Genomic DNA, 19498 nt, shown 5'->3' on the forward strand with positions numbered 1-19498 from the left:
AAATTGCAGTTTATTTCAAGTTTGGGAAAATTATTTTAATTCAAGCTAAATTTTTACAGCTTGATGTAAACTGTGTAACAGGTTGATTTTTCAATCTTGAATTTTCAACTGAACCTAAACTCGATATCTACCTTGAAATAAGCTGTGTAACAGGTTGATTTTTCAATCTTGAATTTTCAACTGAACCTAAACTCAATATCCACCTTGAAATAAGCTTGAGTGCTAGCTGGACTGAAATGTCAAAGGTAACTCTAAAGCCAGAAGCTTGTTACATTCCATAAAAGTTTGCTTATAGTAATATAAATTGATATTAGTTCTAATTATTTCAGTATCTATTCCTTCAATGTAAACTGTTACCGGTACCAGGTGTGATTTCACTTCTTCAGCTGGGAGTGTTATTGAGACTTGGCTGTCCCTTGATGTACTATTCTTTTCTTAAAATTAAAATATTAATATTATTAATTCATTAATTCGCAATATAATTATAACTGATATAAAACAATGTAATATAATTATATACCAGTAATGATAATATTCAGTGCTTCGGCAGGCTCAATAATCTCTGCACGCCACTGTTCAATAATAACTGGTATCGTAGCATCATAAAAGTTTTGGCAGTCTGCTACGTGGGTCCCAACCAAATCCAAAAATAATATAAATACTGCATTAATTTTGTTCAGAAACAGATTTTCGTTTTCCTTTCATTGATGTCTGTAATATTTTGGTGCTTATGTATTACGGTACCTGGGAGATGTAATTTATTAGTTAGTGCGGTATATGTGCAACATGACGACCACTTGACTTCTACTGTGGACTTTACTGTGCATAAATAATATTTGTGGTCTATTTATGGTCTACATATGTAGTCAATGAAAACAGAGCATAGCATTCTACGAAAATAAGAAGCTGTGCAAGAGGAAAACGACGGCACTTTTGTGCCGGAGCAGTGTACACTCTCCGAGTGTTGTTGTTGTTTTTTTATTGATTTAAGCAAACAATCAGATTTCACATAGTTTAGTGGTTCCATATTCACTCTGTTGCAAGGTCTGCATTTTTGACAAGAATATTCTGCAGCCCTCAACACTTATTCCTTCTTCCACAGCTAATCTCTTTATGACACTGAACTTGTAATCTTTGATTTGTCAGCAGAAGTTACGCAGTGTTGTGGGTTTGCAGTGTCCAGGTGTTTATAAACTACGTCCTACAGGTAATAAACAAGTGACAAAAGGTTACCAAAATTGAAAGATGAAATGTTCAAAACTTATCTTCGAACATAATTATCACTTTTTAATCTCATAATTGACTGTGCCTCGTTAAGTATTTTTCCAACAACTTGTACTGTAGTGACAGTTCGTAGCAATGTCGTGTTAATGTTATGTTGCGGTGTGTTTGGAATTTATTTATTTATTTTTGTGTATTGAAACGGGTTAGTCGGAATCAACGTCGGTGAATTTGCTTCTTGTTTGGGACAACTTGTGGATTTAGTACATCGGTAATTGCTTTAGGTTAGGTTTCTCAAAACAAACCACCGGTGTTATTGCCCACGAGCTTGTAATTTTTCTAAATGCGACTAATAAGTTAATTTTTCCACCAGTATTTTGGTGCGTATCAAATACGCAACGTATACTGTGCATCAGATATGAAAAATACATGTAACATCTTGCAGAGCGTCTTGTGAATTACATACTATTTTCGCCGTCCTATACAATCTCTACATGCATCTTCCGTGAATTCGTACAAGGAACGGTTTGTACTTCCGAAGTTTTTGCAACAGTTTATGTATGCTATGATCTCCAGTGAGTGTGAAAGTCATTGTTAATTTCGTTGTGGTGGACGATGGAAGACAACCAACTTTTTACCTGATCTGTCTGGCTATGCAAATTTGTATACCAGTTGCGACGTAATAATGTTTACGAAGGATTCACAAGGGACAAGAAGAGCTTTTGCCGATATCTAATGTATTGCTCCTTTTTCTACCCTAAGGTATTTGTCGGCTTCTTCAATATTTCACTTTTAAGCGCAGATAGCGCATCATTTCGGGGATTGTGTACGTGGAGATAAAAGAAAATGTTACCGCATGTATTTATTGGTTTTATTAATTTAGCATCGTTGTCATCGTAAAAACTATATTGGACTTGTAATGCACAGAAATAAAAAAAAGTCTGGAATGTACAAAATGAAATTGTCTACAATACATACTAGAAAATTTTAATTTTTATTTGCATAGGAATGGTGTATAATAATTTGTTTCCCGGTAATAACTACATATAGAATAAATAGTAATATAGATTAAGTAGTACAGTATAGACTGAAACATACAAAGATAGGATTTATCGCACAGCTGCACTATATGTATTGGGGCTTGGTTTACGAAATCATTTTCTCAATCTTCAGGATATTCGTTTACTTAGATCTAGCAACTTTTATCACTAAGAAATTTAAGTTCTAATTTAAAATTGATATTGTCCTTTAAGTCTTTTATCTTTGAGGCAATGCATTAGAGTGTAATACCCATGCATCTTACATGCTTCTGATTTCAAACTCTATTTATTTCTTCTATGTGTAGGTCATTCATGTTCCCTATTCTATAATTGTGGCAGTTAGAATTTGTGTGGAGATTCCTTATATTTGCTTTGGTTATCAGTACACATTTAACAATGTAGGGTGGTGGGAGAGTATTCCTAATTTCCTGAAAAGAGGTCTGCAGAGAGTTTGTGTAGCTCTGTGGGCCATTATATGGACAGTGTGTTTCATAAGATAAGTTTTTTAAAAATTAGGTTTTGAACTGGGCAAAAATGATATTCCTTATGAGTCAACAGAATGGAAATGTCAAAAGTATGCCATTCTTATACCTTCGAAAGTGCAAATATTTGTGATAACTCTCAGTGCAAAGAAGGCTGAATTAGCTCTGTGTGTAAGGAGCCTTAAATGTTGCTTCAAAGTAATAGCTTCATGCATATGCATTCCTAACATTTTTGCAAACTGCACACACTACTAGTCTCTCATCCATTTTCAGACAAGCTTCAACCCGGATCATTTTACCAAGCTGAATGTAGTTTTTTTATTTGGTAATATTTTTTTAATTTTATCGATAGTCACTCATTATTAGACTTGTCATCAGTGTATAATAAAATTTTGATTATCGTATTGCAACTGTAAATGATTGACATATGTGAGAAAGAATGATAGTCCTAAGATGTTGCCCGAGGGGCACCTGTAAAGTAACTTCTTTTACTATTTGTACTGCCCTTATTTTCTGATTTGGATTAACAGTGGTGAGCTCACAGTCTGAGTTCTGTTTTTGAGATACAACTGAAACCACTGTTCCTGTGACACTAATTGCTTCCAGCTTATCAAGGAGGATTTCATGAAATTATGGTATTGGAAGGCTTTAGACATCTGTATTCATTGCTACCACACTTTTTAAATTATTTCTTGGGTGTAGTCTAAGACAACTGCAACTGTTGTGCTGTATTTTGCATGAAAGCCATGTTCAGAGTTCATTGCTGATTATCAATTTCATGTTTCTAATATTTTGGAGAAAGCAGAAAGAAGTGATATGGGATGGTACTTTTTCTATTTTATGCCTGTCTCACTTTTAGCCACTGTGGAAACAAACCTTCACGAAAGGATAAATTTGTAACATGTGTTAAAGGTTTTACGGTCTATGCTGCAGTCATTATTGTGATTGGATTGAAATTGGTACACCATCTCCACCCACGGTCATTTTTGTCTTAAGCTCCTAGTCAAACCTAATTACTCCTGTTCATCTCTTGAAGGAATGTTCATTCTAGAGGCAACATTTGGAACCTTTATTTATTTATTTATGCATTTATTTTACCTGGCAAGATTAGGGCCTTCAGGCCCTCTCTTACACCTAAACAGGCATACTCAGATTCAACAAATTTCAGTTTCTACAGAACATTAAGGACATATAACATGTTATACAGTATTAATGTTAAAGAAAAAAAGATAGAAATTATAAAAGTAGTACAATGATAATTATAACAATCAAAAAATAATTATAACAATCAATAATAATAATAATAATAATAATGACTATGTATATGAAAGTAAACATATTTTTCTTTTATGAATGTCAGTCCTATTGCTAGTTGGGATTCTTGCAGCTTGTGAGTTATTCTCATCAAGCAGAGACATAAGACGATAGAATGGGGTGAAAGAGATACAGAAGAGGTAGTAGGTTAGAGGAAGAGAAATAGAATGGTAAAATTCGAAGCTATGGTGGAGAGGAGAAAGAAAGAGATGAGAGGGGCACAACAATGGTGGCTATACCGTCCCTAATATGTAAGTCTCGAGTTCCCTCTTGAATGTTGAGTGGTTCTGGATAAGACGCAGATCACAGGGGAGCGCGTTCCATAGTTGTATGGCTGAGATGGAGAATGACACGGAGAAAGATTTTGTGTTATGTAAAGGTACAGCCAAGATGCTAGACATATCCGATCTGGTATTGCGGTTGTGGAATGATGATAGGTGTTTAATGTGAGAAGATAAGTATTGGGGGCACCAGTGGCTAAGAAATCAATGAAGTAAGCACATCGTGTGGAGATCGTGTGCCTTATGTGGGTGTATCCAACCTAGCTGGGAGTATGAAGGACTGATATGATCATACAACCGTATATTGCACACGTATCTAACGCAAGCATTCATCACTAGCTCGAGGCGTCTCGAATTTTCACTATTTGTGCCGTGTTGAACTACATCACAGTAGTAAAGATTAGGCAAGACTAGTGTTTGGACTAATTTTTAACATGGGTTGGAAATATTTTTCTAAATTTTTGAATTGCATGTAGGGAGGAGAGCGATTTCCGGCAAGCTGTGACTGTTTGTTCTTCCCAGTTTAGGTGTTCATCCAAGATTATTCCAAAGTCTTTTACTGTTTTTTGGTATGGTAGTTGGGTACCATTGAGGAGTATTTGAGGGACTGTTTCGCGAAAGTACCGACTGATTAACTTGGGATGAGATATAAGTATGACCTGGGATTTCTTGGGGTTTAGTTTCAGACCTAGGTTCTGTGCCCATCGAGAAACAGAGCAAAGATCTGCGTTCATACTCGCTACTCCTTTTGAGAATTTTGAGTTTAGTGAATGTGGTACTTTAAAAAAATAGGTATTAATGTAGTTTACCATTTCCTTCTTTTCTGTATTATAATTTTCAATGTGTTTATTATTTCTTCCTCTTCTCAAATGATACTAGTTTCATTTATTACACTTTCTCAAACAGTATGGCGAAACCATAAGCACAAGAACATTATAATTAGATAAACCAAGGTCAGTATTAATTACCTCCTCTTCATAGGAATCTAAAAAGTATGTATTGTCTATGAGAGTCTTTACTGTGTGTTATTAGAGTAGGACCTATAATACGGGATAACATATAAAAACACTATAAAATGTTCAGAAATGATATTTAACTGTGTCATTTCACATAATTGTCATAAAAGCCCCACCAAGAAGCACAGTTGCTTTTTCAAGGTACCCAATGTTTAAGCATCATTTCTAGTTTTGAAATAAATTTTTCTAAATCTCCACAAGGTGACCTATACACGGTCATTACCAGTTTCCCTTTTCTCACCATACAACGCAATAGCAGCTGTTTCAAAATGCTTTTCTACAATTAACTTTAAAGTATCATTTCTTTTTAATTTTACACGTTTTTCATATAAATGCAGATACCACCATTTTTGGCATTTTTCCTACAGTAAAAGCTAGCGAGTCTAAAAGAATGTATAATGAAACAATGGAAACTCCAGGTTGGAATATCAACAGTTTGAGAAGAACATTGATTGCTGCTTACTATAAAGATGACACACGAAGTTGCAGACAAGCACAATTAGGGCACTTACAAATTTTCATTTGGCCACAACCTTCGTCAGAAAAAGAAAATCACACACACATTCATTCACACAAACAGGAATACCTCACGCACACATGACCACCATCTCTGGCGGCTCAGACCAGAATGTTATTTAATTGATATTCCCTACACCAATTCTCTGAAAGACACATACACTGTCTGAAACTCATCTAAGACAACTTTCTAGTTAAAGGTAGTCATTCCTTAGAGACCGAATATATAGATTCATAACTTGGAAAGAATTTGGGGGAAGTCTAGATTTAGTTGCACTTACAATTTGTTTTATCAAGTTGGTTGTAGAGGTATTGGTTGTTTCTACATTTGTTGAAAGTACTATACTGCAACTTTGCCTGTCATGAGGTAGAAAAAATCCTGGTTTGTTCTTGAAAGTCATTTTGGTAAGCTCATTTTTCGTCTTTGGAGTGTTGTTTGTCACTATAGGTTGCACTGATCTTAGTTTTTCTTTATTCTGGCAACTACATTTGTGCTTGTTGCAGCAGAGATGGGCTGTACTAAATGTGTTATTCCAATGGTCCATAAAGCTGTTGGAGTCCACAGTTTGTCTTGAACTAGTCCTTTAGGGCACAGCTTGCAAAATTGGACAATGTGCTGTTTGAGTTAGAGAAGGAAAGTTGCCACTCACCATACAGCGGAGATGCTGAGTTGCAATAGGCACAACAAAAAGATTTATGCAATTATAGCTTTCGGCCATTAAGGCCTTTTTCAGCAACACACACACACACACGCACACACCATCCTGGATTTTGTTACCTTCATTTCTGTACACACATTAGTGCTTTGTTGACCCTTCTGTTTCCATTTGTAAATAATAGGATCATCATCTTTTGTTTCAGTAAATTTCCATATGTGTGGTTTTTTTTTTTATTTCTGTAGAAACATTTTATTTTCCCACATTATTAAAATGCAACTCTTGTCTTATATAATGTGCTCTTTCTAAGTCATCAAGTTTTGAAACAATGTGTTTGGGAAGGCTTTGGTAATTTTTTCCCATTTTTCTGTTCTTGACTTCTGTTTCCTTGTTTACCCATAGATGTGGAATTGATCTTTCCTGAATGGTATGCTTGGTAACACTATGTTTACATTTCTTAAAATATTTAGGGCGCTTCTAGCATACCTGATAGCTTTTTGGCTGTTGTTTTGGTAGACTTCACTTGCTCCAGCAAACATTAAAACAACGTCTTGGTTGGTTTGTGGCCCTGCTACTTTTTTTTTGGTCCTGTAGCCTTCATTCATTGGAGCATCTTGCTTAAATAAACGTGTTATATTAGGTTGTACTTCTTTCAACATTTCTGCCATATTTCATCCAAGACTGTCAGCAAGAATCAGTATTTTTCTTTGAAATCCAAAGTTTCCATTTGTATCATACTTGTGATCTGGTCTGTTGCTTTTTTTAATGATGGTGACCTGTATTTATATTGTTACTACTATCAAGACACTTTGTAACATGCACACTTGCCTGCCACTGGTACTCTGGTTTTCTGTTGCATTTGTTGAAACTATTTAGAGTCTTTTCCTTTTTATTCCTATTATTTTGTCTGCTTCATAAACTTGCAAATTGAGGGTTAACAACAATTTGCCAGAATGTGTATATTCCTGTGTAGTTTTGTATAAAGAAAGTGCAACAGCTTTGCAGATTTATGTAAAAAGAAAGTAATTGGTCTAGGAAGGACTATTTTTACTGACAAGAGTCATACATCATCAGAATGTAACAAAACATTCATCATGGATACAAACTTAAGAGGAGCAATTTAAACAAATTAGTTTTGTAAGAGGATTTTACCCCATATTAAAAGTGATTGATAATAAAGAATAAGTTGTACAACATGCGAGTATTATCTCTAGCCTGAGTAGCTATACAACTATACCATGTATAAGGAAAGCCATATAAAAGCAACTGCGTCAAAAATGCATATTAACTGTCTAACAAAGAGTGCTTCATAGGCTGCTGAACACTGCGTATGGGTAGATATGAATATTAGAGTGAACAAACTGGAGACTGACACTTGTGTTTTGAGATTAAGTACTCCAAATGTTGCAGACATGATTAAGCAGTATAAATTCCACTCTGTTGTTATGTACAGAGGCCGTAACGCAAGAAGAAGATGATTATAACAGTTTTGGTTTATCATACACAATAGGGTTGATGGTAGCAAATGGTTTTACGTAGCAAATTCACACTACACTTTTGGTATTAGTGTGGAACAAGCAATATATCTCTCCAGTAGTGCTCACAGTAGTTTACTATCCCTAACTCCAATGACACAAACAGTAGCAATCAATTTCATCATTTCTTTCCATGTGATAGCTTCTGCAAAACTTTAATTTTCTGTCATTTTGAGATAATAAGTTATGGCTGTTCATAACCTGACAGTTGCATCTCAGTTCTTATCATGGACTCTTGTTCTTCAGCTAATGTTGCACTTATGTCTGGTTAGTGGTTCATCTGCTGCAAATAGTACTGGATTGAAAATACTGCCTTTGATTTGTATCTCACAGCAACAGTGGAAATCAAATGTGACTGTTCTTATCTGGTTGCTTGTGTTTCAGGGACTAATAACTGCAGCAATGGACCACCGAATAACTATTTGGATAAAAGAAGAGAGAAAAAATGACGTACCAAGTACACCAGGCTCCACGGTAGGTGATTTTTTTACCATTGTTTCATTAATTTCTGTGTACAATATGCTGTGCAAATAAAGAGAATTCATGTCACATTTCTGGTAGCATGATTAATTCATTGTAATAAAAAATGTGGCTTTCTGAGGTTATATGCAGCATTTCTCAATGTTGTCCAGAGATTGCAATATCTCTTAAAATTCTCAAATTGTGGAGGGGGGAGTTTAACTTTAGTTTTTGTAATTTGTAGAAATTCTTAATGCACTGTTCATTGGCACTGATGATATGTTTGCATAAAATTAAGGTATGCTGTTGAAATAGTTGATGCATGATCTGCAAGAAGTCGGTCCCAATGGGCACAGTATGTCAGCAGATGACCTTGATGCCATCATCAGGTGAGCTGATGAACTGTTTGTTGGCACATGTATAATAGCACGGGCACTTACTGGAATGTTGTGCTCATTGGACACTGATATATGGCCATTTACCCATGATCTATTTTTTTCATGATTTATGCTGACAGAAGTTGAAGATTCTTGTAAATTATTATGCTTTTGTATGCTTATTTTAAATGAAAACTTCAATATGCAGTTTAAGTATGAATATTATGATATGTTAAATATTAGGGATGAAATTGAATTTAAAAATAAAATAGGAGCAGGAAGCTGATTATTACATTGTATATATAAGATTAACTGCATTGTTCACTACCATTATGGCAACTCACAACCAAACAGTCACCGTCCAACCTAACCTAGACATTGGCTGCACTACAGACCAATATTATGAATTTTAAGGTAATATTAATGCACATTCATTGGCAGTATGTTTGCAAAAAAATAGATTTATTCTGATCTAATACACTTGCTTTAAGTGTTAACTTTAATGTGTAAAATACGAATGAAGATAACTTTATTATCCCATTATCAATGTAATTTAAAAATAAAGTGGATGGAGGAATGCATTATTACATTGTATAGTTGAATTGTGGACACTAACCTGAAAAGAAGGGAGCACATGCTTTCAAAAAGTTGTGCTGAGGATTTGATGGGGATATTGTATAACTGCTGGGGAGATACTGAGTAATAGAATTGGGGAGAGAAGAAATTTAAGGCATAATTTGAGCAAAAGAAGTTTAGGGTAAAAATTGTGGGGATAGACCAAGGCTTGGCTACAGTAAGAAAGTTGAATTGTAGATTCTAGTATTTAGGCAGAAATAAAGAGGTCTGCACAGGATAGACTAGTGTGGGGAGCTACATCGAAGAAGTGTAAAGACTTAAGCCAATAAAACAACAGTGTAGGGATTACAAATTGTGATTTCTATATTAATGTAAGATTTTTAGAGGGCCGTAAAAGTAATTAAGAATAAGAATAAGAATCTTTATTGGCCGTTCAGTATTTTCTTATACAATGGGCTTCGTCAGTAAGTTCAATTACAGTATAAAGATGGTTATATTCTCATAACAATGTATATATAAATCATATGAAATTTAGTGTAGTACAATAGCACACATTTGGAATTTTATATATTTTTAATTTTACAGTAAAAGGAAAACATTATACAGATTTATATTAAGCAGGGAGTGTTCATGTTGATGACACTATGTCATTATCCTAAGCTATTGATACAAATTTAGGTCCTACTACTGGCAGAGGTACCTTTCTCTATGTTAAAACAGCAAATCTGCCATATTACAATCTTTAAATTCATCAACTAAGTAAAATGCTTTACCTTTGAGCCATTGACCCAATGTTGTCTTAAATTTACTGTTAGATACTGTTTGTACAATTTTAGGGAGCATATTAAACAGTTCGAGGCATACATATTAATAACTATTATGTATCTTAGACAATCTAGATTATGGCAGATCAATTGTGTGGTTTCGTCTTGTATTGTGGGTGTGGACAGATGACCTAAGGGGATATTGAGCTATGTTTTCTTTTACGTGTAGTAAGCAATAATAGATGTACAAACAAGGAACTGTCATGATGTTAAGTTTTTTGAAATGTTCCCTGCATGTATCCCTAGGAGATAAACCCACTATACATCGAAGAGCTTTTTTGCCATCTGAAAATTGATATTGAATTGGGAGAATTTCCCCAGAGCAGAATACCATATGAAAGATGGGGGTGGATATAAGCAAAATATGAATGCAGCAGTAAGTTTTGGCTGACATTACTCCTAAGCTTATAAAGTAGGAACATAGCACGTGCAAGTTTACAACAGACGTATGTGATATGTTTATCCCAGCTAAGTTTATGGTCAATCATCATTCCTAGCAGTTTAATGGACTTATTTTCTTTGTTTGATACCTTCAAATTAAAGAATATTTCCTCAGTTTTTGTTTCATTTATGAATAGGGAGTTTGCACTAAACCAATGAACCGATTTTTCAAATATTATATTATTTTTTTCTCGTACAGATTCAAGAGTCTATCCTGAATTGATAAAAGTTGTATCGTCTTCATAGAGGACTGTTTTATGGGGTAAATACTATGGCATATTGTTAACATACACTACAAACAGGAAGGGCCCAAGTATGGAGCCCTGTGGCATACCTCTTTTTATTGTTTGTGGGTTTGACACCTGCCCATTTACACTAACAAATTGTACTCTGTTGCTTAAGTAGGATTCTAATAAATTCAGGGTGTCCTCTTCCATGCAGTAGTGTCTTCATTTCATGATCAAAGTACTATGAGATACAGTGTCAAATGCTTTTTCAGGTCTAGGAGAGTAGCACAGGAGATTAATTTATTTTCAAAGCCATCATATATATCACTAACAATATTTTCAACTGCTTTAACTGTGGATAGTTGAGACCTGAATCCATACTGTGAGTTACTTAACAAATTATTCCTCTCAAAATAGTGATTCATTTGTTGGTGAACACAGTCTTCGATTATTTGAGATATTATTGGGATTAATGAGATAGGGCGATAGTTACTTGGATTTGATTTATCTCCTTTCTTAAATATGGGAATAGTTACTGCTATTTTCAAACAGCCGGGGAAAATCCCTTGCTGTAATATACGGTTAATGAGAGTGGTTAGAGGGGGCAGAAGATCACTTGATATCTTCTTTATGACAAAGTTTGACAGACCATAGAAGTCCTCTGCTCTGGAACTACTTAGTTTGCCTATTGCTTTGCTAACATCATTTTCAGTTACTGTTGCCCAGCAGAATTTATGGACTACATACTTATTTGAACCTAAAAGAGTTTTAGCATCAAGCATGGCATTGAGGGGAGACAAATCTTGTTGTAAACTGAAGTTAACAAAGTGTGATTTAAGATATCTGGGGCTATGGGTATAGCTAGTTGAGTTGTTGGTCTATTTATTTCACTTTTAATTACTTCCCAGGCAGCTTTACAGCTGTTTCTGGATTTAAGAATATAGTTATCATTCGCCCTACGTTTTGCCAAACTTATTTCAGATCTATAAATTTTTCTTATTCTAATGTACATCTCTTTGTACTCGTTGCTGTTATGAGATCTGTCCTTAAACATAAGAAGCATAATCCTGATGCTGTTGAGGTATGGTGTAAACCAATTATTTAGTCTCTGTGGTTTATGAGCTTGGTTATTATTCTGTCTTTTTACTAATCTGAGACAACACTCATCAAATATTCTTGCAATTTCCTCTATAAATAATTTGCTTGTGTTATTCACACACATATCTTTGTATAAGATGTCATTCCAGTTAACTGACCTTAATCTAGTTCTAAACTCTTTTATGTTGCATTCATTCATATGTCTAACAGTTTTGTGTTGTTCATCTGGAATGCTGACTGGAACTGTAATCCATAGGCCATCATGGTCAGCTAGGCCTAACTTGACTACTTCAATTTCAACATTATTTTCATGGATATTACTTATTGTCTAAGCATGCATTATATCTTGTAGGCTTATCGTTTAGACAATAGCAATCAAAAGCTCTTAGGCTATCCAAGAATTCCAATATGATATGACTCTGTACCCTGATATCCATATTAATATCACCAAAAATTAAGATTCTTTGGTATTTATATTTAGGCTTAGTTAGTAAGACTAACAGTTTTTTTAAATTTACCATAAATTCATATTCACTAGAAGACGGTGTGCGATATACAGATGCAACAATAATATTATGTTTAGGTATATGTACAACTGCAGCCTCAAAGATGGTGTCTATACACAGGTCTGTGACATCAATAGTAAAGTATTGTAGATTTAGTCCATTCTTAATATATATTATATATTATGGTTCTAGTGAACAATGCGAGCTATCAGTTCATTTTTTGAAGTGTATCATACATAGGTGGCATCTTGGATATTGTTTTTGTGTGTTCCAGTTGTAGATTGCAGTTGTTTTAGTTTGCTATTTAGTTGTAAGTGGCATATTAGGTTATATTTTTGCTACACTTGCAATTCATTTTAAGGTAAAGATGTTTTGGATCGAGTTGTATTCTATACCTATATTGTTTCTTTAATGATGAGGAGACAGGGTTGTAGCATAGTCAGTGGTTCAATTGGAAGGTCATAGGTTGATTGAGAGTTGAGAAAGCATAATAATTGTGTCATAATAGTCTTTTTTCCATTGTTACAAATATATCATTAAATGAAAACCCAACTTTTCTGCTGTAGTCTGGTATTCTCAAGATTTTTATTTTTTTATTTATTTTTGTCTGAAGTTAGTAATAACAAGATAAGTGTCATTTTTCCCATATATTCCCACTAGTTTCAGTTTCTATTTTTCTGTTGCCGACATCATCCATGGGTCATTTATTAAGGCTTATATATCTCTACCATGTTGTCATGTCATGAGTCTGTCAGTGCAGAGTCATGTTGTATATTTATCTCGTAGTTCCTTTGAAAGATGTTTGAAGAGACATTTATTGCAGTTACTGGTTTGAGAAGGAAGTTTCATATCATAATAATTTCTGTATTAGAACTTGGTTCTGAATTGTAAAGTAGGCCTCAGTAAGAACAAAGCAGGAAATTTTTATTTCGGACAAATGGCATTTAGTAGACATGCAATACTGTGTACATGCAATCTGATAAACTGCCGTGTGTATATTTGTGACAGTAACAGAGTTGTGGCAAAACTAAGAGGTTACAGACTGAAATACTGATTCTTGTAACTACGTCTTACATAGGCATCTTTTCATCACAATAAATGTTTGTAAAGTTGCAAGGCTTTTACAGAAGAATTAAACAATTTTTTGTGTAAATAATGTAACTTGAAATGTGATTGAAACTTTGTCACACTGTACAATACCTGTTACTTCCTATGCCTCACTAATCTTGAAAGTTTCTCTGGAAGCAGTGACAATGCAAATGTAAGAACTTGCCTGAGAAAACTGCAATGTAAAAATAGCTTCGGCAGAGTACTTATATGCAATGACAATATTGCAGAATTCATATGGATCGAGTCAAGCTAGACTCCACATTCAGTTTAAGCCTAGACTAAGAACAACAGGACAGAGATGAGCATAGTGCTTTGCATTTTGAATATATCACATTTTATCATTTACTTGATTTGAGGATTATCTTGCCCAAATTCAGGACATTCATTTTTTGAATGGTATCTACCATTGGTCTGACAATGAGAACAGCTGGAATAGTTTGTGATATATAACACCTATCTTTTCTATATTAATCTTCTCATACTACTCTTCTTTGAAATAACCATAGAAATGAAGATTACATACCACATTTATCTTTTGCACTACTTCTGTTGTACAAAAGTACATGGTTTATCAGTAGCTCAAAATTGTGTAAAAGTTACATGGGTGTTCCATCACTACATGAGAAATTATATGCAGAATGGTTCTGTATTGGCACATATCTATAAAATAATGTTATCAGTCACATAATTTTATTTTCAGTGTAATTGAAATAAATCTTATTGACTTTGTGTGACCCACAATTATTCTCTCACAAAAGAAAACTGAAAACAGGCAATAAAATGATAATTGCTAAATTATGTGGTGTCATTTATTCTTGACAAGTGCTTTAATTTAGCTGGAAACTTGTGAAACTTGGAAACAGTATGTGAAGATTAAATATATCCACTATACTTTGTGTTACTTTTACCGCAGGTCGAGGTATACCCCTCCAGTGTGAAAATAAAGGAAGAATTGCAAGATTATGTGAATGAAGAGGTAATTTTAAAATTTAGATGACTGAGTAGAATTAAGCACTGCTGTATTACTTCACAGCTGTGGTGAATACAGTAGAAGTAGGTGATACAGCTGTTTATTAGCATCTAAGTTTTTTCTGTAGTACTTCCAATAATGACACCCATAGTACGATAATATGCCCTCTAGAGCCAAGTATTGAAAGAATCAAAATATAGCAATTTTTCAGCATTGCAGTGTATGGTTTGAAGTATTATCTTCAAGAAGGCACAGTAGTTTGAACATAGTTTATTTGCATATTTGTGAAGACAAATAAAAACTCTGCCATGCCCTGGATTTGAACCACAATTCCACACTTTTTTGGCCAATTGCCTTCATGAGTAGGCTATCTACAGATTCCACTTTGACTGAATCAAATTGTCATTCTTACAATAGGTGCACTTAGGGGAGAGAACAAGACCGAGAACTCATTATACTTTTTGGAAATGACATAGAACAGATGCAAGACACAACAGTAACTTCATAAACACTGATTTACATGAGCCATTTTGGATTTGAGAGCTTTAGACTCACTTCTTTGAGGTGGGGGCAGCAGAAGACTTGCTTCTACTGTACAGAAGAGGAACTTGAAACTTAGCAAGTTGGAATAATTGCATTTGCTAAACTCTACTCCTCAGATAACTTTTTTAATTTCTTTTTTATATTATGCTGATAGTAGATGCAGAACATTTACATAAAGACCAAAATTATTATTTAGGCGATATTCCAGTAAAATTATTTATTCATCAGTTTATTTGAGTTCTGCTAATGCCAATGGTGTAGTTAATGATTCACTGTTTATGTTCTTTTAAGAGAAATCTGTAATTTACTTTATTCAGAAGCCATATGGTCGGAAACATATCGTGAGATAACAATTGTTTCTTTCCAGAGTGACAAAAATTATTTTAAGGCCCTCATTTCACTCTTTCAGTAAACATTTTATTATTTGTGAAAAGTCATGAACTAAAAAGTTATTCGTAATTAAAATTTCCACTACCCAGAAAATAATATTATTACCTGGACGTTTCAGTATGTTTATAATATCATAACTGTAGTTATAATTTTCTTGCTCTAATTTTTCTGAACTGGAAAATAGCTTTGGTTATCGAAGTAATTTGACAATTGAGAAAGGAAGAAAACTACTATCCTGTGAAATTTACAAGAGGCTCAGTAAATCCCCATGGCAGTGTGCGTGGTATGAATAAAATAATCCACCCAAGTTTATTTATTTCCCAATCGTCTATCACATAGATAAATCTAATTATTATCTGCTTCCTCATAATGTCATTGCCACTAATTTTGTTCGCTTTATATAGCAATAGGGATTTAGCTCCTAGTAATTGTTACAGTAACTTCACCATGGCAGAGTCATGATTAGCTATTTTCATCTTAATGTCTCAATGTAAAACTTCATAGAGTGCATTCATCCATTCCACATTTCAATGTCAAAGTCACTAATATGAGCAGATTTGTTACAGTAACTGTGTGTGATTATTTCATGAACTTGTTTGAAAAAACTGTGTCATGATATTGTGGAAGTGACATGTACAGAGGTGACACCCTCTGTGTCCATGGAGTGTGTTTGCTCTCTGTCCAGCAGTGCATGAAGTGTCATCACTCGCACCAAGTGGTAAACTACCAGAGGCCTATCTCTGTGCTCTTCATCAACGCTCCCATTGATTGCTAAGAGCATATCCTGTGTCTATTGAAGTAGTTTTCACATAGTCTAATTTCAACTGCTTCCTTGATCAAATAGTGCCAATAGTTTCATGCATGATCAAGAATTCTCATTCGTTCAAACAAAATCTTGTGTTCATTTAATAGGCTGCACACAGCCACCACAGATTTTTTGAGATTCTGTGTTTAAAGTGAGGCTCACACTCAACACAGCAATCAGCAACAGTACACATAGACTGGCCCAAATAACTTTTAAAACACTCACAAGGAATATTATAAATTCCTATGACTCTCAGGCAAAATTATCTTTAATGACTCACAAAATTTCTTTAATTTTACTTTGTGAGTGGGGTACTGGTTTATTCCTTGCCTCTTTAGGACACTATGTATTATACTAGTTGTTGCACAACAGAATGAAAGCTGAACCATGTGGTGGTCTGGCTTAGTTGAATGGTGTCATGTCTTGGTTTCCCCAACAGTATTGATTAATATTAGGGACAGAATACCTTTTCCTTTTCTACACTATCATTAGATGTGTAATCTTGGAAGTAAGGTGGTTCTTGTTCAAAATAGTCCTGGCTCTGTGTATTCAGGTGTTCAGAATAGCTCTCTTCTGAGCTGTATGGTGAAAGCTATGCCTGTTTGGATAAAAATCGATGTACATCAATTTGCTGTGCACAGAATGACAGTCATCCCTCTGATTTACATTCGAACAACACATCTATAAAGGGCAACTTCCTATCCTCCTCCACAGAGTCCTGGGTTCGATTCCAAGCTGGGTCAGTGATTTTTTTCTGTCCGGGGACTGGTTTGTGTTGGCTTCATCATTTCTTCTTCTTCTTTTGAGAATGTGACAGGACTGGAAATGGAGAAGATTGGGAATTTGTACGGGTGCAGATAACCACACAGCTGAGTCCACTACAAAACAGATATCATCATCCACATGCATTGTAAATTCATGTGGTTGATGAAGTGCTGCAGTACCTCACTGCCATTCGGTCAGATTGAAAAGTATTGTCAACATATTACCTGAAGAAGCAGGATGGACATAGGGAGCAGTGATCAATACTCATTCTTCAGAACACGCCATGAAGAAGATAACTATGGTTGGTGACACTGGCGAACTCATGGTTGCTCCATCAGCCATTTCATAATAATTTCCACTGTAGAAAATATAAGTGGTCATCAAGGTATACCAAAATAACTTTAAAATTTAGAAGAGAAATGAGTGGCCAGTAGTTTTATTGTATCTTACATTGGTACTTTGTAGGAAGGGAGATCGTGTCGAGGCTGATTGTGACTTGACTTAGAACTGTGTTCATCCGCTATATGGTTCAGCAAACATCTATGAGTTCTTAATGTGATGTTCACAGTTGCCAACTACAGGTCTCAACAATTTAATGAATTATTTTGTCAGTTTATATGAGGTCTGTCTAAAAAGTATCTGACCTTTTATTTTCCCACACAAAATAGACGATAGCATGGCATCTCTGTACACAGTAAAGGAAGAGACCTTTATGCACATGCGTGAATTTTGTCCCCTCTTTCCAGAACACCAGTCGCTGCCTGTTGGTTGCTAAGTGAGGTGCTACACAATGTGTTTGTCAGATTACTAATTCTCTCAAGATGACTGAACGTGTTGAGCAAAAATACTGCATCAAATTTTGTCAAAAGCTTAGTGATTCTCAAAGTGAAACAATTTGTAAGATGCAGCAGGTGTTTGGAGAAGATGCGATGGGTGTAACACAAATTAAGGAGTGGTTCAACTGATTCAAAAATGGCCGCACATCAGTGGAGAGTGACCAGCATTCTGGCAGGCCCTAAACTACTTGGAGTGCAGCTGTTGTTGAGAGAGTACAACATTTGATGATGGCAGGCCATTGTTTGACCATGTGGGAGATTGTCCAACAGGTTGGAGTGAGTAAAGATTCAGCACATGCAATTTTGCGTGATTATTTGAACATGCACCGAGTGGCTGCGAAATTCGTGCCCAAGTTGTTGTCACCAGAACAAAAATACCTTCATTTTGACGTTGCACAGGACCTTCTGGACACCACCAACACTGATCCTGGGTTTCTGAACACCATGATAACTGGAGATGAGTCATAGGTGTACGGGTCCGACCCAGAAACAAAAAGTCAGTTGTCACAATGGAAGCATCCCGAGTCTCCAAGGCTGAAGAAAGTGCGGCAGGTGTGAAGCAAAATCAAGGTGATGCTAACTGTCTTCTTTGCTGTCCGTGAAATTATGTATCACAAATACACACTGGAAGGACAAACAGTGCCAAAGGAGTACTATCAAGATGGTTTCCAACGACTCCATGATGTAGTTCCACACAAAAGACCAGACATGTGGACAGCGAAAAACTGGCAACTGCATCACGATAATGCCCCCACACATTCATCCCACTTGATCCAAAATTTCTTGGCCAAGCATGGAATCACAGCCGTTCACCAGCCTCCCTACTCTCTAGACATGGCTCCATGTGACTTCTGGTTGTTTCCAAAATTGAAGATGCCACTGAAAGGATCCTGTTTTGAAAGGAGAGATGAGATAATGCGGAACACGATGATGAAGCTTAACACCATTCCAAAAGACAACTTCCAGAGGGTGTTTCCAGCAGTGGAAGTATCGGTGGGCTAAGTGTGTGCAAGCACAAGGGGCCTACTTTGAAGAGGATTAGGGTCCCAACCCCATCAGGTATTCGAAATATTTTTTCTGGCCAAAGGTCAGATACTTTTTAGACAGGTCTCGTACATTGGAGAGCCAATAGCTCTAACAAAGTGTCCATGGTCGCCATCTTTGTGTATTTTAGGTAGACCATATAGCCTGTGTTGGGCTGTGATCTGACCTCATAATGGTATCAACTGGCCTTTTTGCCAGAGGAGAGTACAGCTGTGGGGAGCTGATGAATCAGTACATATCCATGTTATAGAAATGGCAGTGTTTGTATCCAACTGGAAACCTGCATTTACTCCATTAATTTCTAGCTGCAACATGAGCTTCTGCATCTCATGTGCTGACACTAGTGGCCCCAAGTGAAATAATGAGCAATTCACTGATGGCTGTTGCCATGTGCTAGCTGAGGCAGACACTTGCTAGATACCCCAGTTTGCAGCAGGCAAAACAGGTGATGCCATGAACAGGGCAG

The 19498-nt window shown here is 35.5% G+C and overlaps 1 protein-coding gene across 1 annotated transcript in view; it reads left to right on the forward strand.

Annotated features, from left to right (window-relative positions):
* The first annotated feature begins 1151 nt into the window (after window positions 1-1151).
* LOC126213273 (uncharacterized) overlaps window positions 1152-19498 on the forward strand; it is a 50372-nt gene continuing 32025 nt past the window's right edge. The window contains exons 1-3 of the mRNA XM_049940935.1: window positions 1152-1207; window positions 8446-8535; window positions 14593-14655. Of these exons, the coding sequence (XP_049796892.1) occupies window positions 8464-8535; window positions 14593-14655 (135 nt within the window). The 5' untranslated portion in view covers window positions 1152-1207; window positions 8446-8463. The remainder of the gene's footprint in view (window positions 1208-8445; window positions 8536-14592; window positions 14656-19498) is intronic.

Source organism: Schistocerca nitens, chromosome 11 (assembly GCF_023898315.1).
Source record: "Schistocerca nitens isolate TAMUIC-IGC-003100 chromosome 11, iqSchNite1.1, whole genome shotgun sequence".
In the NCBI taxonomy this organism is placed as follows: Eukaryota; Metazoa; Arthropoda; class Insecta; order Orthoptera; family Acrididae; genus Schistocerca; species Schistocerca nitens.